Below are 14,902 nucleotides of genomic sequence, written 5' to 3' on the forward strand. Positions count from 1 at the left end.
TTACTAAAGCAGGAAGGTCAGGCACGAGTGTTGCAGATCTACTTGTGCCCCCTCTCCTATAGCTACAGGAGGAGATTCATTACCCTCCAGCGAGCACAAATAAGCCTTAATTAGCTCACTGACCCATGCAATCAGGGACAGGGATAGTATTGGTCAAAACAGGCTCTTGGATTTTATTCAATATTAAGTGTAATAAACTTTAAACACAAAAGCTTAAGAAAACTTGCATTTTAAAATAGAAACAGTGGTTTTAATATCATTCAACTATCAGATTAGAATCTCTTCACCTAGGCTGTAACTTGATCATTAGATTTCAATGAAGTGTTTAAAAATAAGTAGGTCTCATTCTCCTGTTGTGGGCTTTCACCCAGGATTAAAGTAATCAATTCAGCTGCAGACAAGCTATCCTCTTTGGATGTGGCAAGAAGCTGTCCGATATTAAATCATAACTTGGTATACTGCTTTCGCATGAGTTGCTGGAGAGAACACAGCACTCTATAAAGCAGGATAAATTACCTGGATAGACAAGGCCTTGAAATCATGACTGAGGAACTACAGGAAGCAATTCCTGTCATGCACACCACAAAAATAAAGGAGACAGACCTGTTGCTGCCCAAGGTGGAACATATCCTGGATCAGAAGCAACACTGCTTCCCCTCCTGAGTCTGGAGAGGTTCCTATGTTGATACCCTGCTGATCTTTCCAGCACTTTCAGTTCATGTATGAAACCACACAGATTTAGTTTGATTAGATTTCTACTGATTCATTTTAAAAGAGTTATTTCAGTCACGAGTAATTCCAAGTCCTCTCCTACCATACCCCTAAAAAGAATTATATTTAACCAAATTCTGGAGGAAAATTTGTACCCTAACTCTCTAACACCATGAGAGAGGTATAAGACTCATTCAAGATCAGAGTGAAACATCAACATCATTTTGTTTTGGCATTTGGGGTTTGTTGGAAAGGAAATAGATGGTACGCCAACAGTCTCTAAAAGGCAAACCTTGTCAGGTTGCATACCCAAAGACTCAAGCACTCAGTATCACAAATTACATTGATCACGTTGGTTCCCATATCCCAAATTTATGCTGTTACTGTTCAAAAAGAAGTAAATGATGACTAAACCTACAAATTTGTTTTTCCCAACCTTAAACTGAAAATATTTATAATAATTCTGAATCTGGACCTTTGCTTTCAGTCAAGTACAAATACAGATCAGTCCAAGAGCTCACATGGATTTTTTTTCCTACTTTAAACAGGACAAATGTACATTGTAAGAATTTAGAATGACGTATTTAGAACATGAGCCAGCAGTGTGCACTCGCAGCCCAGAAAGCCCATCGCATCCTGGGCTGCATCAGAAGCAGCATGGCCAGCAGGTCGAGGGAGGGGATGCTGACTCTCTGCTCTGGCGAGACCCCACCTGCAGTGCTGTGTCCAGCTCTGGGGCCCCCAGCACAAGACCACGCAGGGCCAGAGGAGGCCACAAAGATGTTATGGGGGCTGGAGCACCTCCCCTGTGAGGACAGGCTGAGAGAGTTGGGGGTGTTCACTCTGGAGAAGAGAAGGCTCTGAGGAGACCTTACAGCAGCCTTCCAGTGCTGAAAGGGGGCTACAGGAAAGGTGGGGAGGGACTTGTGATCAGGGAGTGATAGGACGAGGGGTAATGGTTTCAAACTGAAAGAGGGGAGATTTAGATGAGATATTAGGAAGAAATTCTTCCCTGTGAGGGCGGTGAGGCACTGGCACAGGCTGCCCAGAGAAGCTGTGGCTGCCCCCTCCCTGGCAGTGCTCAAGGCCAGGTTGGACGGGGCTTGGAGCAACCTGGTCTGGTGGAAGGTGTCCCTGCCTGTGGCAGGGGGGTGGAACCGGGTGATCTTTAAGGTCCCTTCCAACCCAAACCATTCTATGATAGAGTAGAACATTTATTATCTCAAATGTCTAAACTCTGATGTTTTTAGTAACAGCTGACGGAAACTGTACAAACTGCAGTTTTGTTAAAGCCACCTTTGCCATGTACCTGTCATTGACGAGAAACACATTTTCATCTAAGCCAATTTATGGAAAATGCAGATGCTTTTTCCATAGAAAACGTATTTTTGCAAGGAAAATTTATCACCCATGTCACTTACTTTTACTGGTTAAGTGCTCTTAAGTACCCTCCACTGAGGTATCTATGCTATTAAGTTTTTTCATATTCCAAGGTACAGAAGTTCTTTATTCATGAAGATCAGATCAAGATTGCCACACGCACCCCCTTAAAGGAAATATGCGATACTGAGTAAAAAAGTGCTGTTATTTCTAAGCTAACGGCATCCCCAAGGAGCTGGTACATGCACAGTTTGCTCTGCTCAGCCACTGAGCTTAGCTTCTCTCTTACCCTTTAGAGATGGCAGACACGCACACATAGTCCAGTAAGAAATAAAATGCTGTTCAGTTGGAATCTTCAATGTTAGGCAAACTCTGCAAAAGAACCATACAGCCTGGCTACTTTTATGCAGTTCTTAATAGTCATGGCAAAAAGCAGAGATAAAACTTCAACCCAAGGTAATGGCTGAGCAGAATTCTTAACTATTCACCATTGCTTATACATAAAGAAGTGATTTGGATATTAAATAGCTAAATACTACAACATATCAGAAATTAAGTTCTCACAACCACGACATACCTCTTTGATAATGTGCCTTGCAGAGATCTAGCTTTAATTACAAGAACACATCCGTCCAGGTCCCCCTCTCTCCCACAAGCTGTGCTCAGGGAATGTCCTAAATAATCAGTTCTTGGCCACAACTTTACCTACTGCATACCATCCAAAAACTCTAATGGATACAGAATTACTTATTTCTACACGGTCTTCTCTCAGCGTACTCATTTACAGCATCTTGGTACATTATAAAGAGTAATGCTCTAAATTTATTGAAGAGAAATTCTTTATTAGCCCATTGAGAAAAAGGCAAAGCATGGAGATCTTCTTGAGATCTGCAACAGAAGCAGGATTAGACATCAGCACCTGCTGGCTCACAATTCAATTCCTCCAAGCCTCGTTACATTAAATACCACAGTACTTGCTCATCCAGGCCTCCTATAATTTCAGTGGCAGTTATACAGACAGCCCTAATGCCATCAATTTGGAAGCCCAAAGTTAAATATATTCAAGACGCAAAAAAAAAAAAAAAAAATAATCTTAAAAAGGCAACCTAGTCAGCTAAAAGTTGGACCCATTTCTCAAGCGAACATCGTTCTCTACATCTGACACCAAGTATATCGCATTGGTCAAGCGCAGCTCAAGGGCTTGACATCCCCGTTATTGAGAGGTACTGTGCAATGCTACACAGCAGGCTGGAGAACCCAGGTCACAGCTTTCCTCTGCTGGTCTTAAGTCTCCTGCTCACTTTTTGCAATCCCCCAGCAATGGGGGTGATGTATCTTCCCAGCTGTACAAGACCTGAGGGAGCAATATCACGGAGCATTTCTTTCACCACACAACCCTATCCTGTTTCCTGGCCCCCGAGCTTGACTCTGTACACAGATCAGCAGAAGGAATGAAAGCGGTTGTGTGCTGCATAGCATGTGGATACGACCATAGCACATACAAATGATGGGTAACTGCATAGTCAACACACTCTGACATTTAGCCTTCAGATACTTGATTGCACAGACAAAAATATTCCTACAAAAGTTTTAAATGAAGTTTTGAAAAGAAAAACAGCGAAGGTAAAAAACTGCAGCAATCCCTCTGCCCTGCCACAGCAGGAGGTTCAAAGCCAGAGGCTTCAGCAACCCAGCAGAGTCTGAGCTACATGATTAGCTGAATGAACTACCAGAAAGAGGAGGATTTATTCAGGTCAGAGAAGCAGAGACCTACAGAGAACACAGTGCTGAGGAGCATGAAGTGCTAGAGCATACTTGGAACTAAACTCCAAATCTTCCTTCCAACTATGTACGTGATATGCCTCAACCCACACACATCACTCAAGTGTTACTAGTTGTAAATGGAAAAACGGGAAGTCTATCAAGGTTTTAGTGTTTGTGTTTTCAACACAAAACAATACTTGAAGCTTCACCATGATAGTTTTCAGGATTACTTTTCAGAAAGACACAATGCTCATGCTAGACAGTGCTGCACCTGCAATGTTTTCAGACAGTTCTAAAAGAAACATTAGATTTTCACTAAATATAAACCTGTCTTTTCTGATTATTGAACCCTTTTAGATTTTCGTACTACACGACAGGAATATTTCTCAACAGAAGTGATTTGCCTATATTTTTTCCAGAAGTAATTAAAAAACAAAGGTTTGAAAATAAAATTTCTACGAATAAGAGAAATAATAATATAAGGAGATTTTTTAATTGAGATGGGAGAAAAAAAAAAGATCATAAGTGATCACCAAGTGCTTTTTGAATCAATGACACTCAGACATACCTAAAGTTAGTATTAAGGCAGTGATAGAGCCACCTCATCACAACCAAGCAAATTACATATAAAGCTCAAAGCCAAGTATTATCAAACGCAAAGATAAGTGGAAGAGGAAGAAAAACAGATGGATTCACTAGGGGAAAAGAGATGACAAGAGGTGGAATAGTTTAGTGAACGGTTCTTAAATGGCTATATAGAACTGATAAATCCGTATGAAGAAACTCAGTGCCACTGACACACTTCAGACCTCTCAGATCTTCCTGTACGTGTTCTCTTAACAAAAGCCTTATGAAAGCTTTAACTGAGTAGCAGTAAATAGTGACTGGGAAAAAAAAATATTATCTCCAGAGTATTTTTAAGCTAGTATCATACTTTTTACTAAAAAACATACAAATTTATTTTTCCAAGATGAGTTACACACAGTTCCTCGAAATTTTGTACATTTTTTTTTTAAATCCGTGTTTTATAAGACCTATTCCAACCCTTCACCTTTCTTCAGATTCAACTGGCACTTCAGTATCAAAGACAGATTTGCATTTCAAAAGCCAATTAAAAAAACATACTGTAGTAAGGCACTGATTAAAAAGTGCTGTGGCTTTACCTAAGTCAGGCAGTTCCTTTGACTTTCCCTAGTTCAGTCCCACCACAATATGGCAAAAGCCTATGCATGACACGGACTATCTGACCACCATACCATCTCCCTCCACTACCCCGATGTTTGTGCAGTCATATTCTGGCTTCAAAGAAAGCAAGCAAAACCACTTTTAAAAATAAATTAATTCTTTCACAAACCCTGTTTAGAGCACGATAACACACGTTTGCACAGCGAGGGGAAGCAAAGAAGGAAGAAACACTGCCAGCAACCTCAACCTTTATTTGCTAGAAAGAACCGAAGTGTGGAAGCACACACTTAATGGGAAAGAGATACATGTATCCTGAAACTACTGATCATTAAAGACAGCAAACAAATTTCTTGCCATTTGCAATTTCTAAAAAGCAAAGATTTACTATTAAAGTCTGGTAGAACAGTAAAAACTTACTAGCAAGGTGCAGCAGCATACAATTTCAAGTTACAGACTAATCATGCCGATTTAAAATATTCTTCATAATGTAATACTTCATAACTTCTGACTTAAGTCACATGAGAAACTAGATCAGAGAAGGACAAGATCAATTTCTATAGGAGTCTCAGTTGCCACAGAAACCTTGATACTCACACCTGAAGAGTAGAGGTTTCTCATCTATTACCACATAGGGAAAGGTTATTTAAAAGCACATTGTCAAACGCACCACAAACTTGCCAATCCACATAGTCATCAGTTTTCCCGTACCACGACACATTTATAGCACTGTGTCAAAAACGTAAATTGAAGCAAGAAACCAAGAAAACAGGTCTCTAACATAAAGCCTTCAGTCACTGTCTGAACAGCCTGCGCTCAGGTAACAAGAGTGTGTGTTTTAGTTTGATTTTTTCATACAATGGTTGACTAAGCCCCTCTGTCACCTTGCAACACCTCGCATTATCAGTATCTGTCACCCTAGGGCAATCAAAGAGCTTCAGGTTCTGACATTCAAAAATTTTTAGATCCATCAAACTGTAATGTATAAAAAGTCCTTTAAATAATTCGATAAATTTATCAAAATTTATCAGCCTGTTAGATCTTTCTGCAAGACTCACTGCAGGTAGATTGGTCAGCATTATCTATCGGCTGTTAGGGAAAACAGCGCAGTTGTAAGACTAAAAACTCAAAACCTCTATTCTTTCATATATATGATGGAACACAGCACGTTTTTACTGGATTATCTTTGCCCTGGCCTATAGTACTCACCAGAATTTGTCATTTTCAGGTAACAAAGTTATTTGATACATAAGAAGCAGCTGAACCATGCAAGCTACACTTCAAAATACCCTCTTTTAAGGAGATCAGGTGCATCGCAGAACAACATGCGCTCACATCGTACAAATTCAACATACCACTGCTCAATTAAGAAGGGAATTAGCTGCCTCCCATTGTTATCCTGAGGTCGAGGACAGACCTTACAATGCTAACTATCCCCACCCTTACCAGAGCCTGAAAGCTTCCAATTAAAAGGAGGGGGGGAATAAATATTAAAAACCACTGATAATACTGAGGGACTGAAATGAGGTCAATAAAAGCAATATAGTTACACCAGAATTTAAATAGTCCATCCCTTATTCCAAAGCCTTCAGCAACCAAAACCACCTTTCCCCCAACTAAAGGATTAAACTCTATGTAGTCTCACACAACTCTTGGCACGTAACCGAGTTAGTAAATAGGTTTTCACACACCTACATTTGACAAATCTTTTGGAGCAGCAGAACGACTTATGCACACTGCAGCCAGAGGATGCTCTCGTGCAGGGTTCTAACTTAACAGGATGGCGTAAAGCAATGCAGAACACCTGTCAAGAGTGTTTCCTCGGGCTCCCAACAGAACAATTACAATTTTTATTGCATGGAATTGATCAATGATCTTCTAATACATCTGTTAGGCCAACAAGAGACAAAGGGGCAACTATTTCTGCAGTGAACATTCGTACTGGCTGGGGTTAGAGTGTAATTGTGCAATTTTCTAGCAAAGATTTTTTTGAAAATAAAACTCACCAGAATTGTGTTGGGTTGGTTGGTTTGTTTCTTAAATACTAAAAGGCTCTTTAAGATTCCATCGTTTTAAAAACTACCAATTAAAAAAGTATCTTCTGCACTGATACAGGAAAATTGAACTGGAAATTTTGAAGACATTTTGGATTACCTTCATTTTTAACCCCATTAACCTTACCCAATGATCATACAGACCAGAATGATAACAGAAGCAAGATGCTGAATGATCTCATATGGAAAGCAGCAGAATTAATCACGACAGCAGCAGTGTAAGAAGGTGGTAATTGCCCAAGATAAGTGTGTGAGAACTGCTTTTATTGTCTTCATTGCCAAGAAACTTAGAAATGTATTTCTCATTCGGAGACTCTGAAAGGCATTCCTTTTAAGGTATAAAACCCCCATTTTTTTATTTCTGACATTTCTGATGTTTCACAACAATGCTACAAGCTAACTTAATCGAAACAACATCAGAATATAAATGACAGTAAGCAGCAGCTCTGGGAGACGCTGTAGCACTAGTCAGGAAGAATTCATTACCTCAAGACATTTATTAAGCAAAGAAAAAAAAAACTGTTTGAAAAAGGCTGGCAAACATCATTAGGGAAACAAAAGAAAATTGCTTCGTAGGCTCTTTTTCCTAGTTACATTGCCTTAGTTTACCTTTTTTTTCCAGCTGGTTTTTGAAGTCTTACTTTTACTAAGTAATTCTAAGTCTCTCCCAGCTATACTGTTTACAAGACACACAAGATCCAACGCTTCCAAGCCCTGAGATACAAGCGAACGACATTCTGAACGCAGATCACTTTCCTCATTCTTTATTTTTACATGCAAACTTTACTTACTGCTTTCTACCCCCAAAGTAAAAGCTATTACCAAGTCATGTCTAAAGGTTACTCAAAACACCAAAGGTGAGGTTATAGCTTGGGTTTCTTCATGTCCATCAGGAAAGACTGAAGCATGCGGTTGGTTGTCACTTTTCAAACTTCCTTGTTCACACCTGATACTCAAGAAACAGAAAAATACAAACCCTAGCACTCCTGCTTTCTCTGCCAGTCTTCCAGTTCTTTAGAGACTGCACACTTGGCTAGCTTTGAGGAACTTCCCAAATATTTACGACAGAGGGCAGATAAATCTCAACACACAAGCAGGCAGAGAAAGCAGAACCCTCCTCTTTTTTTTCCCCCCTTCTAAGCTGTGGTAAAGCTTCATTGTGATTACACGCACCTGACTTTTTTTTTAAATCCATTTATTGCATTTTTCCTGATCTTCATCACTTTCTGAGGAATACCCATGCATTAAGCCACCTAGATGAACAGAATATATAACAACTTTCAGCTAGTAAAATGAGAGATACAGTCCCAGTTTCACTGATAACTGATGAAACTATCTTTTCCTTTCTTGGAAAGGGCCTTCCTCTTTTTGCAAGGGCAGAGTATACATCTACATTATTACGCTGTTCATTATACTTAACAACAACAAAAAAGAGACTTACCTGCTACTGTGAGCTTTGCTGTTCTACTGACAATGGTCCCCAGGCTTTCCACAGTTGCCACACATTGATAATATCCTTCATCAGGTTTATTATGCTTGGAATGCACCACACTGTTTATTAATAAAGATCCATCCGGTAGCAACTGGCGACGGTCATCTGACACCAAGTTTAGAAAAGTCCCATCTTTTTTCCATTCAATTTTTGGAGAAGTTTCACAAGAAGCTGAACAGTTCATTATAACAGAAGCTCCGCGAACTGACAGAATGTCCGTTGGCTCCACCAGAAAGTAAAAAGGAGTGAAGGTTCTCACAAGGGATCCTGCAAAACACAAATCACATCACACAATTTTGGGGTTAGCCTTCCACACTTTTTAAACGCAAAATGCAACCCCATTTCAAAATACTGTGATGTGTACAAGAGCTACTGCTACTCACAATATCGTCTCCCTGAAGCTATTAGAAATAGCTTGGTCTAAACGACAGTGTCTTCTGCTTTGACTATTTACACCAATGGACTCTTAAATTCAAAGAGGTTTTCATGCCTAAAACACATTCATCTGCTCATATGGTAATCAATATGGTTACTCCTCCTGAGCCATCCCCTGCAGACAGAAGTCTGCCTCATGAAAACTTAACGTAAATATATGTGCTTGAGTACCACATTTATACAAGCAATACATACTCTTAAGGCTCTTTTCTTGGCCTTTTGTGGTACGGGTGCCATACCTCAGCAGTGTGGTAATTTCTTTTGTATAAGAAAGATTAAGAAACATCAAGAATAATTCAGCCCTCAAGAGAAAGAGTCTCCAATTATGAGCTTAAAGTGTTTTATGGCACTTGCAAGATGTGTTTTTACTTCCATTCTCATTCGGGATAAGCATGATTACTTTTTCATTTTAAGTATTCCCAAAAGAGTTCTATAATTAACATATACTTTGCATTAAGAAGTGAATTTTAATTACTGTATTTCTGGTGTATTTGGTCAAGCAGAAAGACTGTGTCATACCACTTTGACTTGTCTTAATCACCCATAGAAAACAGAAAGAAGAAAAATTCTTCCAGGGAAGAAGTTTTCCAAATCAGCATCATGTCGGGTTGAGAGAAAACAAGGTCTTTGTTTCTAAAGGTAACCTTAGAAATAGCATCAAGGCTCCCCACTTGTACTCTGACAAACCCTACCTTTCCTCCACTTGGGACTAGGAGTGGCATACCTGTGCAAAATATTGTGGCAACAGAAACCGAAATACAACTAGCCACCTACCAGCAAACCAAAACTGAACGTGCGCAGACTAAAAGGTTAATATGGCTTTTGAAGCGAGTCACCTCAACCCAGAGCTGCAAGGATTCCTCCTGTCTTTATGTAAAGAAAACAAGCTGCAAAGAAAACACTCAAAATGCCAGCTGAAAACAAATGAACAGTCAAACCTACAAGGTCTTTTTGTAAGACTTAGAAAATGACTGTTTTTGATAGACACAACAGTGAAATGACACGAAAATGATGGTAAAACCAGAAAAACAGTCGGATTTTAAAGCCTCTATATAGTGCTCAACAGCAGGGGGGAGGGAAGTCTTGACCTTCCGGGGAGCAGGCATTGCCTCTCAGTCACATATCATCTCTAAGACGAATGTTCATACAACACAACAAAGCAGTGAGGAAAGACCTGTTCCCTGTTGTGCTGCATGGGTAGATGCTACATTACTTTTATCTGACATTGGCGTAGCAAACCTAGCCATGAACCAGTTTACTTGACCTGGCCGTAAGCAACACGTGATCCAGTAAGAATGTTTTTCCTTGTAGGCACTTCTCTCAAGAACATAAAGGCAATCTGTACCGCTTGGGAAAGGCATGTTAGAAAAGGGTTAAAAGGCATTTGCAACCAAAAAATGAGGCTTCTACCACCGCACTAAACCCTTCAGAAATGGTCACAGAAATACTCATCTCAAAACTATTTATTCTTTCACAGTAAGGTCAATGATGAAAAGCTGAAGTACATTAAGACCACCTTGAAGAGGAATATGCATTTAACAATCAGATTTCTTTCATTAAGCCACAGAATAATTATGAAGCCTGTGTTTTTAGAAAAAGCACAAATATGAAGGAGACCTTTACTTGTAAAGTCTGTCCTGTAAGCATTTTAGCTTCAATTGCTTGGTTGGGGTTTTTTTGTTATTGTTTGGTTTTTTCCCTTTTTAAAATCAGATTTACCTTCTAAAACAGCCTTCATTAACAAACTGATATGATTCCCTCTCTATCACTGAATTGCACAGAAGGTCTCTCGTCTCCAAAGAGACTTCAGCTTCTCCCTGGAGAGGGACTCCAGCCTTCCCTGTACAAAGCCTATTGTCTTTGCTGCTCAGAATTCATGGAAACTTGAAGATAAGGCAGGAGTGGTGTGAAAGAAACAACAGATAAATTATGCTTTTGTAGGTCATACCATTCAAATATTCTTCTACCTTCAAGAATTCAAAGAGGAAATAAGGAAAAAACTACAGATAGACTAAAGTTTCCCTAGTGACAGTAAAAGTAACAGTCTCAGACTGGAGACTTATGTTGGTATCCAAATCTTTGAGAATATGTCTTTCTTAAGGATAAAAAAAAAAAACAAACAAACAAAAAAAACCCCACACACCACACCAAAAAAACCCCAAGCATACACAAGAACAAAAAAACCCCAACCAATAAGTTACAAAATTTCTAGGTGCTGCTTATGCGACTTTGGTTTGTATAATGTGCAGATGTACTTGATCTCTATGTGCAAAGTACCAAGTTCCAGCTCCAATATACCAAATGGCAAAAAGAAACAAGAGTCATGAGCGGCATGAAAATACTTTCACCTATATATATATATATATCAGTATAATCTCCTCCATCACTCCAGAAACCCAGAAGTCTTTTTTAAAATTAAAGATTCAGCTTTATTGTCCCTGGGTTTTCCAAGGGAAAGCATTCTTCCCAAGCTATCAACCTTTTTTCCCCTCATTTACGACCTTCTGTAAGTTTTTCCAATATAGGTCCAAGGCCCCTACCAGAACAAAATACAAACACACTTGAGTTTTGCTTTTCTCTGCCCTTCTCTGGCTTTTTAAATAAAAGCTAGGAAACCCTTGAAAGGAGGCGGCCAGGTTCATGTTTGCCTCATCTGGCTTTGGTACAGATTGGAGCTGATCAAATCCACTGATGGGATAAGATTATTCTCATCCTGGAAACAACAAGGTGCCCAAGGACATAGCATCACAGAGTACAGAGCAGAGGATGTCAAGAGCGAGCATGCCAAAAAGAAGGGATTAGAGACCTCCAGGTAGAACAGAAAGCAAACACTCAGCCAGGTTTCAGAGGTAACATCAAAAAGCTCTTGCCAAGAGCCCCGTGAAGACACAGCACAGCCTGCTTCAACTCAGGGTACTACCATGCTGCTGCAGAGAGCAGTGGATAAAAAAGGGTTAGTACATAAATATGTCCCATCTTGAAGGAAGTTAAACTAGAATTGAGACCCTTCTAGCGTGTGGTCTCAGAAAGGTTTTCCAATTTCAAGTTGGGGGCAGTCTGGAGAAGTGCTGGTGGGCTTCACCCACACTCCAGCCAACTGAACTCATATCTCACTTAAGCCTGGAGTCAGCATGAAAAGGCTCTGTACGTACAAAACCTTAATAAACTTCTATTTCTGTCAACAAGCCACTTCTCTCACTCCACTGGCCTCTGGATTATCCAGTTAAATGGCACTACATTATCTAGGACAGAGTTGGTGCATTCTGTGGAGGGAGTCCTTCCTCTTCCCACATACTTATCTGGGGGGGGGCATGGTGGTGCTGTACACACATAGGTATGTACACATCAGTGGCTTGATTTGTGTTGATAGTGGCCCAAGAAACTTCTATAAAAGCAAGACAAGTCTATCTTCCTGCTCAGAAACAGGAACAGTTAAATCTCGCACACTGAAGACCAGTGATAGGGTCCCAGCAATTCCTATGGGCACTCAGTGCCGCAGCTTCACACTCTCTGTTATTAGGACTATCGAGCAGCATTGCTGTGATTTAAGCACATTCCTTTCTGCCACTGTGGGCATGGAGAACAGACCGTCCGTCTTTCCCAACAGTCTTCTGCATATTTGAGGACTTAAATCCTTCCCTAGCCTTCTCTTTAGGCATAGCATTTCTTAGGTTAGTAGTAGCTAGAAAGCCTAGTGCTAGGTAGATAGTAGAGCTCTGATAATTAACTCTCTGAATCCCCCTCCAACTGGCCTGTGCTCTTCCTGCAGTGCTGTGCCCAAAACACGATGAAGCGCTCCAGCAGAAACAAGATCAACTAGCTGCAGGTATGGTGCCATTTCACATGTTTTTGGAAGCTCTGCAACTCGTTTCTTCACCCCTCCCAACATCGAGGCGTTATGTTTTAGTGCAGAAGCATAACACTACAGACTACATCGATCTGCAATCCCTTCACTACTGCAATCCCCAGATCCTTTTCTCAGAAACTGCCATAAGGCTTGTTCTTTACCACTTAACATTTGACTAGCTGATTACTCCTGCCTAACTGTATTAACTTTCACTTGGCTCTTCCAAGTTTTTCCTGCTTCCAAAAAAGTTTACCAATTTTGAACTCAAAGCTGGAATAGGGAGGACAAGGTTAGAGTCACGTGAAAATCTAACAAATACTGCTTACACTGTCACCCAGGCTCTGAGTGAAAGACACCTAATAGAAGTTTACCCAGAATACACAAGCACGAAATCCCACACAAAGCAGGCTTTGTATTTATCACTGTATTTACTTCTTATCTCAACACATCCACCCTTTTTTGTAGCCATCCTATGTGAGTTAAGGTCGCATTTCCCTATTTCCTTACAAGAGTAACAGGACAGTAGTGGTTGAGGAAAGAACAAGGGGTTATTTTTTTTTCTGTGAACCTTTTTAAACTATTAAGGAAATTATAATGGTCTGGAAAATATTTTCTTGACAATTCCATACCAATTAACCCTCCTACCCACATTACCTTCCAGAAGTTGTTGGAGGGTGGTGTTCATTCATTCACCCCTCAGTTTTTCCAGGAACTGAAACCAGGATGACTACTTTGATACATCCCTAGCTCCTCCTCTTCTCCCAATCAAAATATTTTGGGGTTTTCTAGTACTCCTTGTAGCTCATCTCTCCCTATATTCTCAAAGTTAACTAACAGTTCTGAAATTGTTTCAGCCAAGATAAAACTCAGCACACATAACTGATTTGAAAATATTTAACAGTGAAGTACTTTTAGCCTGTCCTTTGCTAAGCCTAGCTGAAGTCTTCCCCTCTCAGTACTAAGATGAAGGACCATAAGCACGCAACTCTTCTCACTGAGAAAGCACCAAAGAGAGCTATTTGAGATACAGCACCAAGTTCAGAAAGTTTAGGTGAATCTGCCTGAACTTCTTACAGCATGCTTCCCCCAAAGACCATGGAACAACTCAATGTCAAAAGAAGGAATTTTTAATATAGCAGTTTCCAGCCACAGGAAATCTGAAAGGAGCTAGGGAAGACAGAATCTGAGCCCATCAATCGCCCTTTCCAAATGCTGCATTTCAAAGGGCAGTATACCTCAGTGGAAAAAAGAAATCCAAGGCTTCCTTTAGCCTCCTTTTCACTGCTAGCATGCCTACAGAAGGATTACTTTCATTTTTTGTACGTTCTGCTAGCTGTGTCACATTTTGTGCAGTGGTACATCTTTAACAAGGCTTCAGGTGAGGAAATGCCTAAATAGTAAATGCAAAGCAGCTGCGCAAGTGGGAAGAAGCCTCCCTTCATTATCCAGTTAATTTCTGAAAAACACAAGCATTCCAATATGAAACTTAAGTCATTTGAATGTGTGCTTTAACAACTGCCTGACACAAGCTCTTCAGAAATTACGGCGTTTAGGAAAATAACTTCAGACAAAACACCACTCTGATCTCAGTTCCACTTAGTACATACAAATTACGTCAAACCAGCTCATGGCAACACGTGTCAGGAGATTTCCCTGCTACCAGTGCTATAGATTTAACTTTAATCCACCATTGCCACCAAAACGATTTTTCCTGACAACGACCATCAACTGCGTTCAAAGCAGAGGACTTTAATACCAGATTTCACCTAACTTTTGGAAGGAAACAGCATTCAATTTTAAAAGGGTCAAATGCAATAACCATCCAGAAAGAAAATGTGAAGCACAGGTATAATTTCAGAACCACTTTCACCAAACAGAATGGTAAGTTAAGGCAACCAAACCTATCTTTCATCAAAACCACCCGACTTTAGATTAGTAGTACACAAGGATTCTGTCGTTGAAGGAGTCATACAGGCTTTGATGAAGAAAGATTACTTATTTTTACATGTTGAGGAAAGATGTGTCAATATGGGAGGA

At 40.1% G+C, this 14,902-nt stretch overlaps 1 protein-coding gene across 3 annotated transcripts in view; it reads right to left on the reverse strand.

Annotated features, from left to right (window-relative positions):
* Positions 1 to 14,902, reverse strand: part of NEO1 (neogenin 1) — a 206,986-nt gene that overhangs the window by 134,192 nt on the left and 57,892 nt on the right. For all 3 annotated transcript variants that reach the window (XM_086471584.1, XM_086471583.1, XM_086471582.1), the window contains exon 2: positions 8,533 to 8,850. In XM_086471584.1, the coding sequence (XP_086327710.1) occupies positions 8,533 to 8,850 (318 nt within the window). The remainder of the gene's footprint in view (positions 1 to 8,532; positions 8,851 to 14,902) is intronic.

This window comes from Leptosomus discolor, chromosome 11 (genome assembly GCF_034619465.1).
Source record: "Leptosomus discolor isolate bLepDis1 chromosome 11, bLepDis1.hap2, whole genome shotgun sequence".
NCBI classification, from domain to species: Eukaryota; Metazoa; Chordata; class Aves; order Leptosomiformes; family Leptosomidae; genus Leptosomus; species Leptosomus discolor.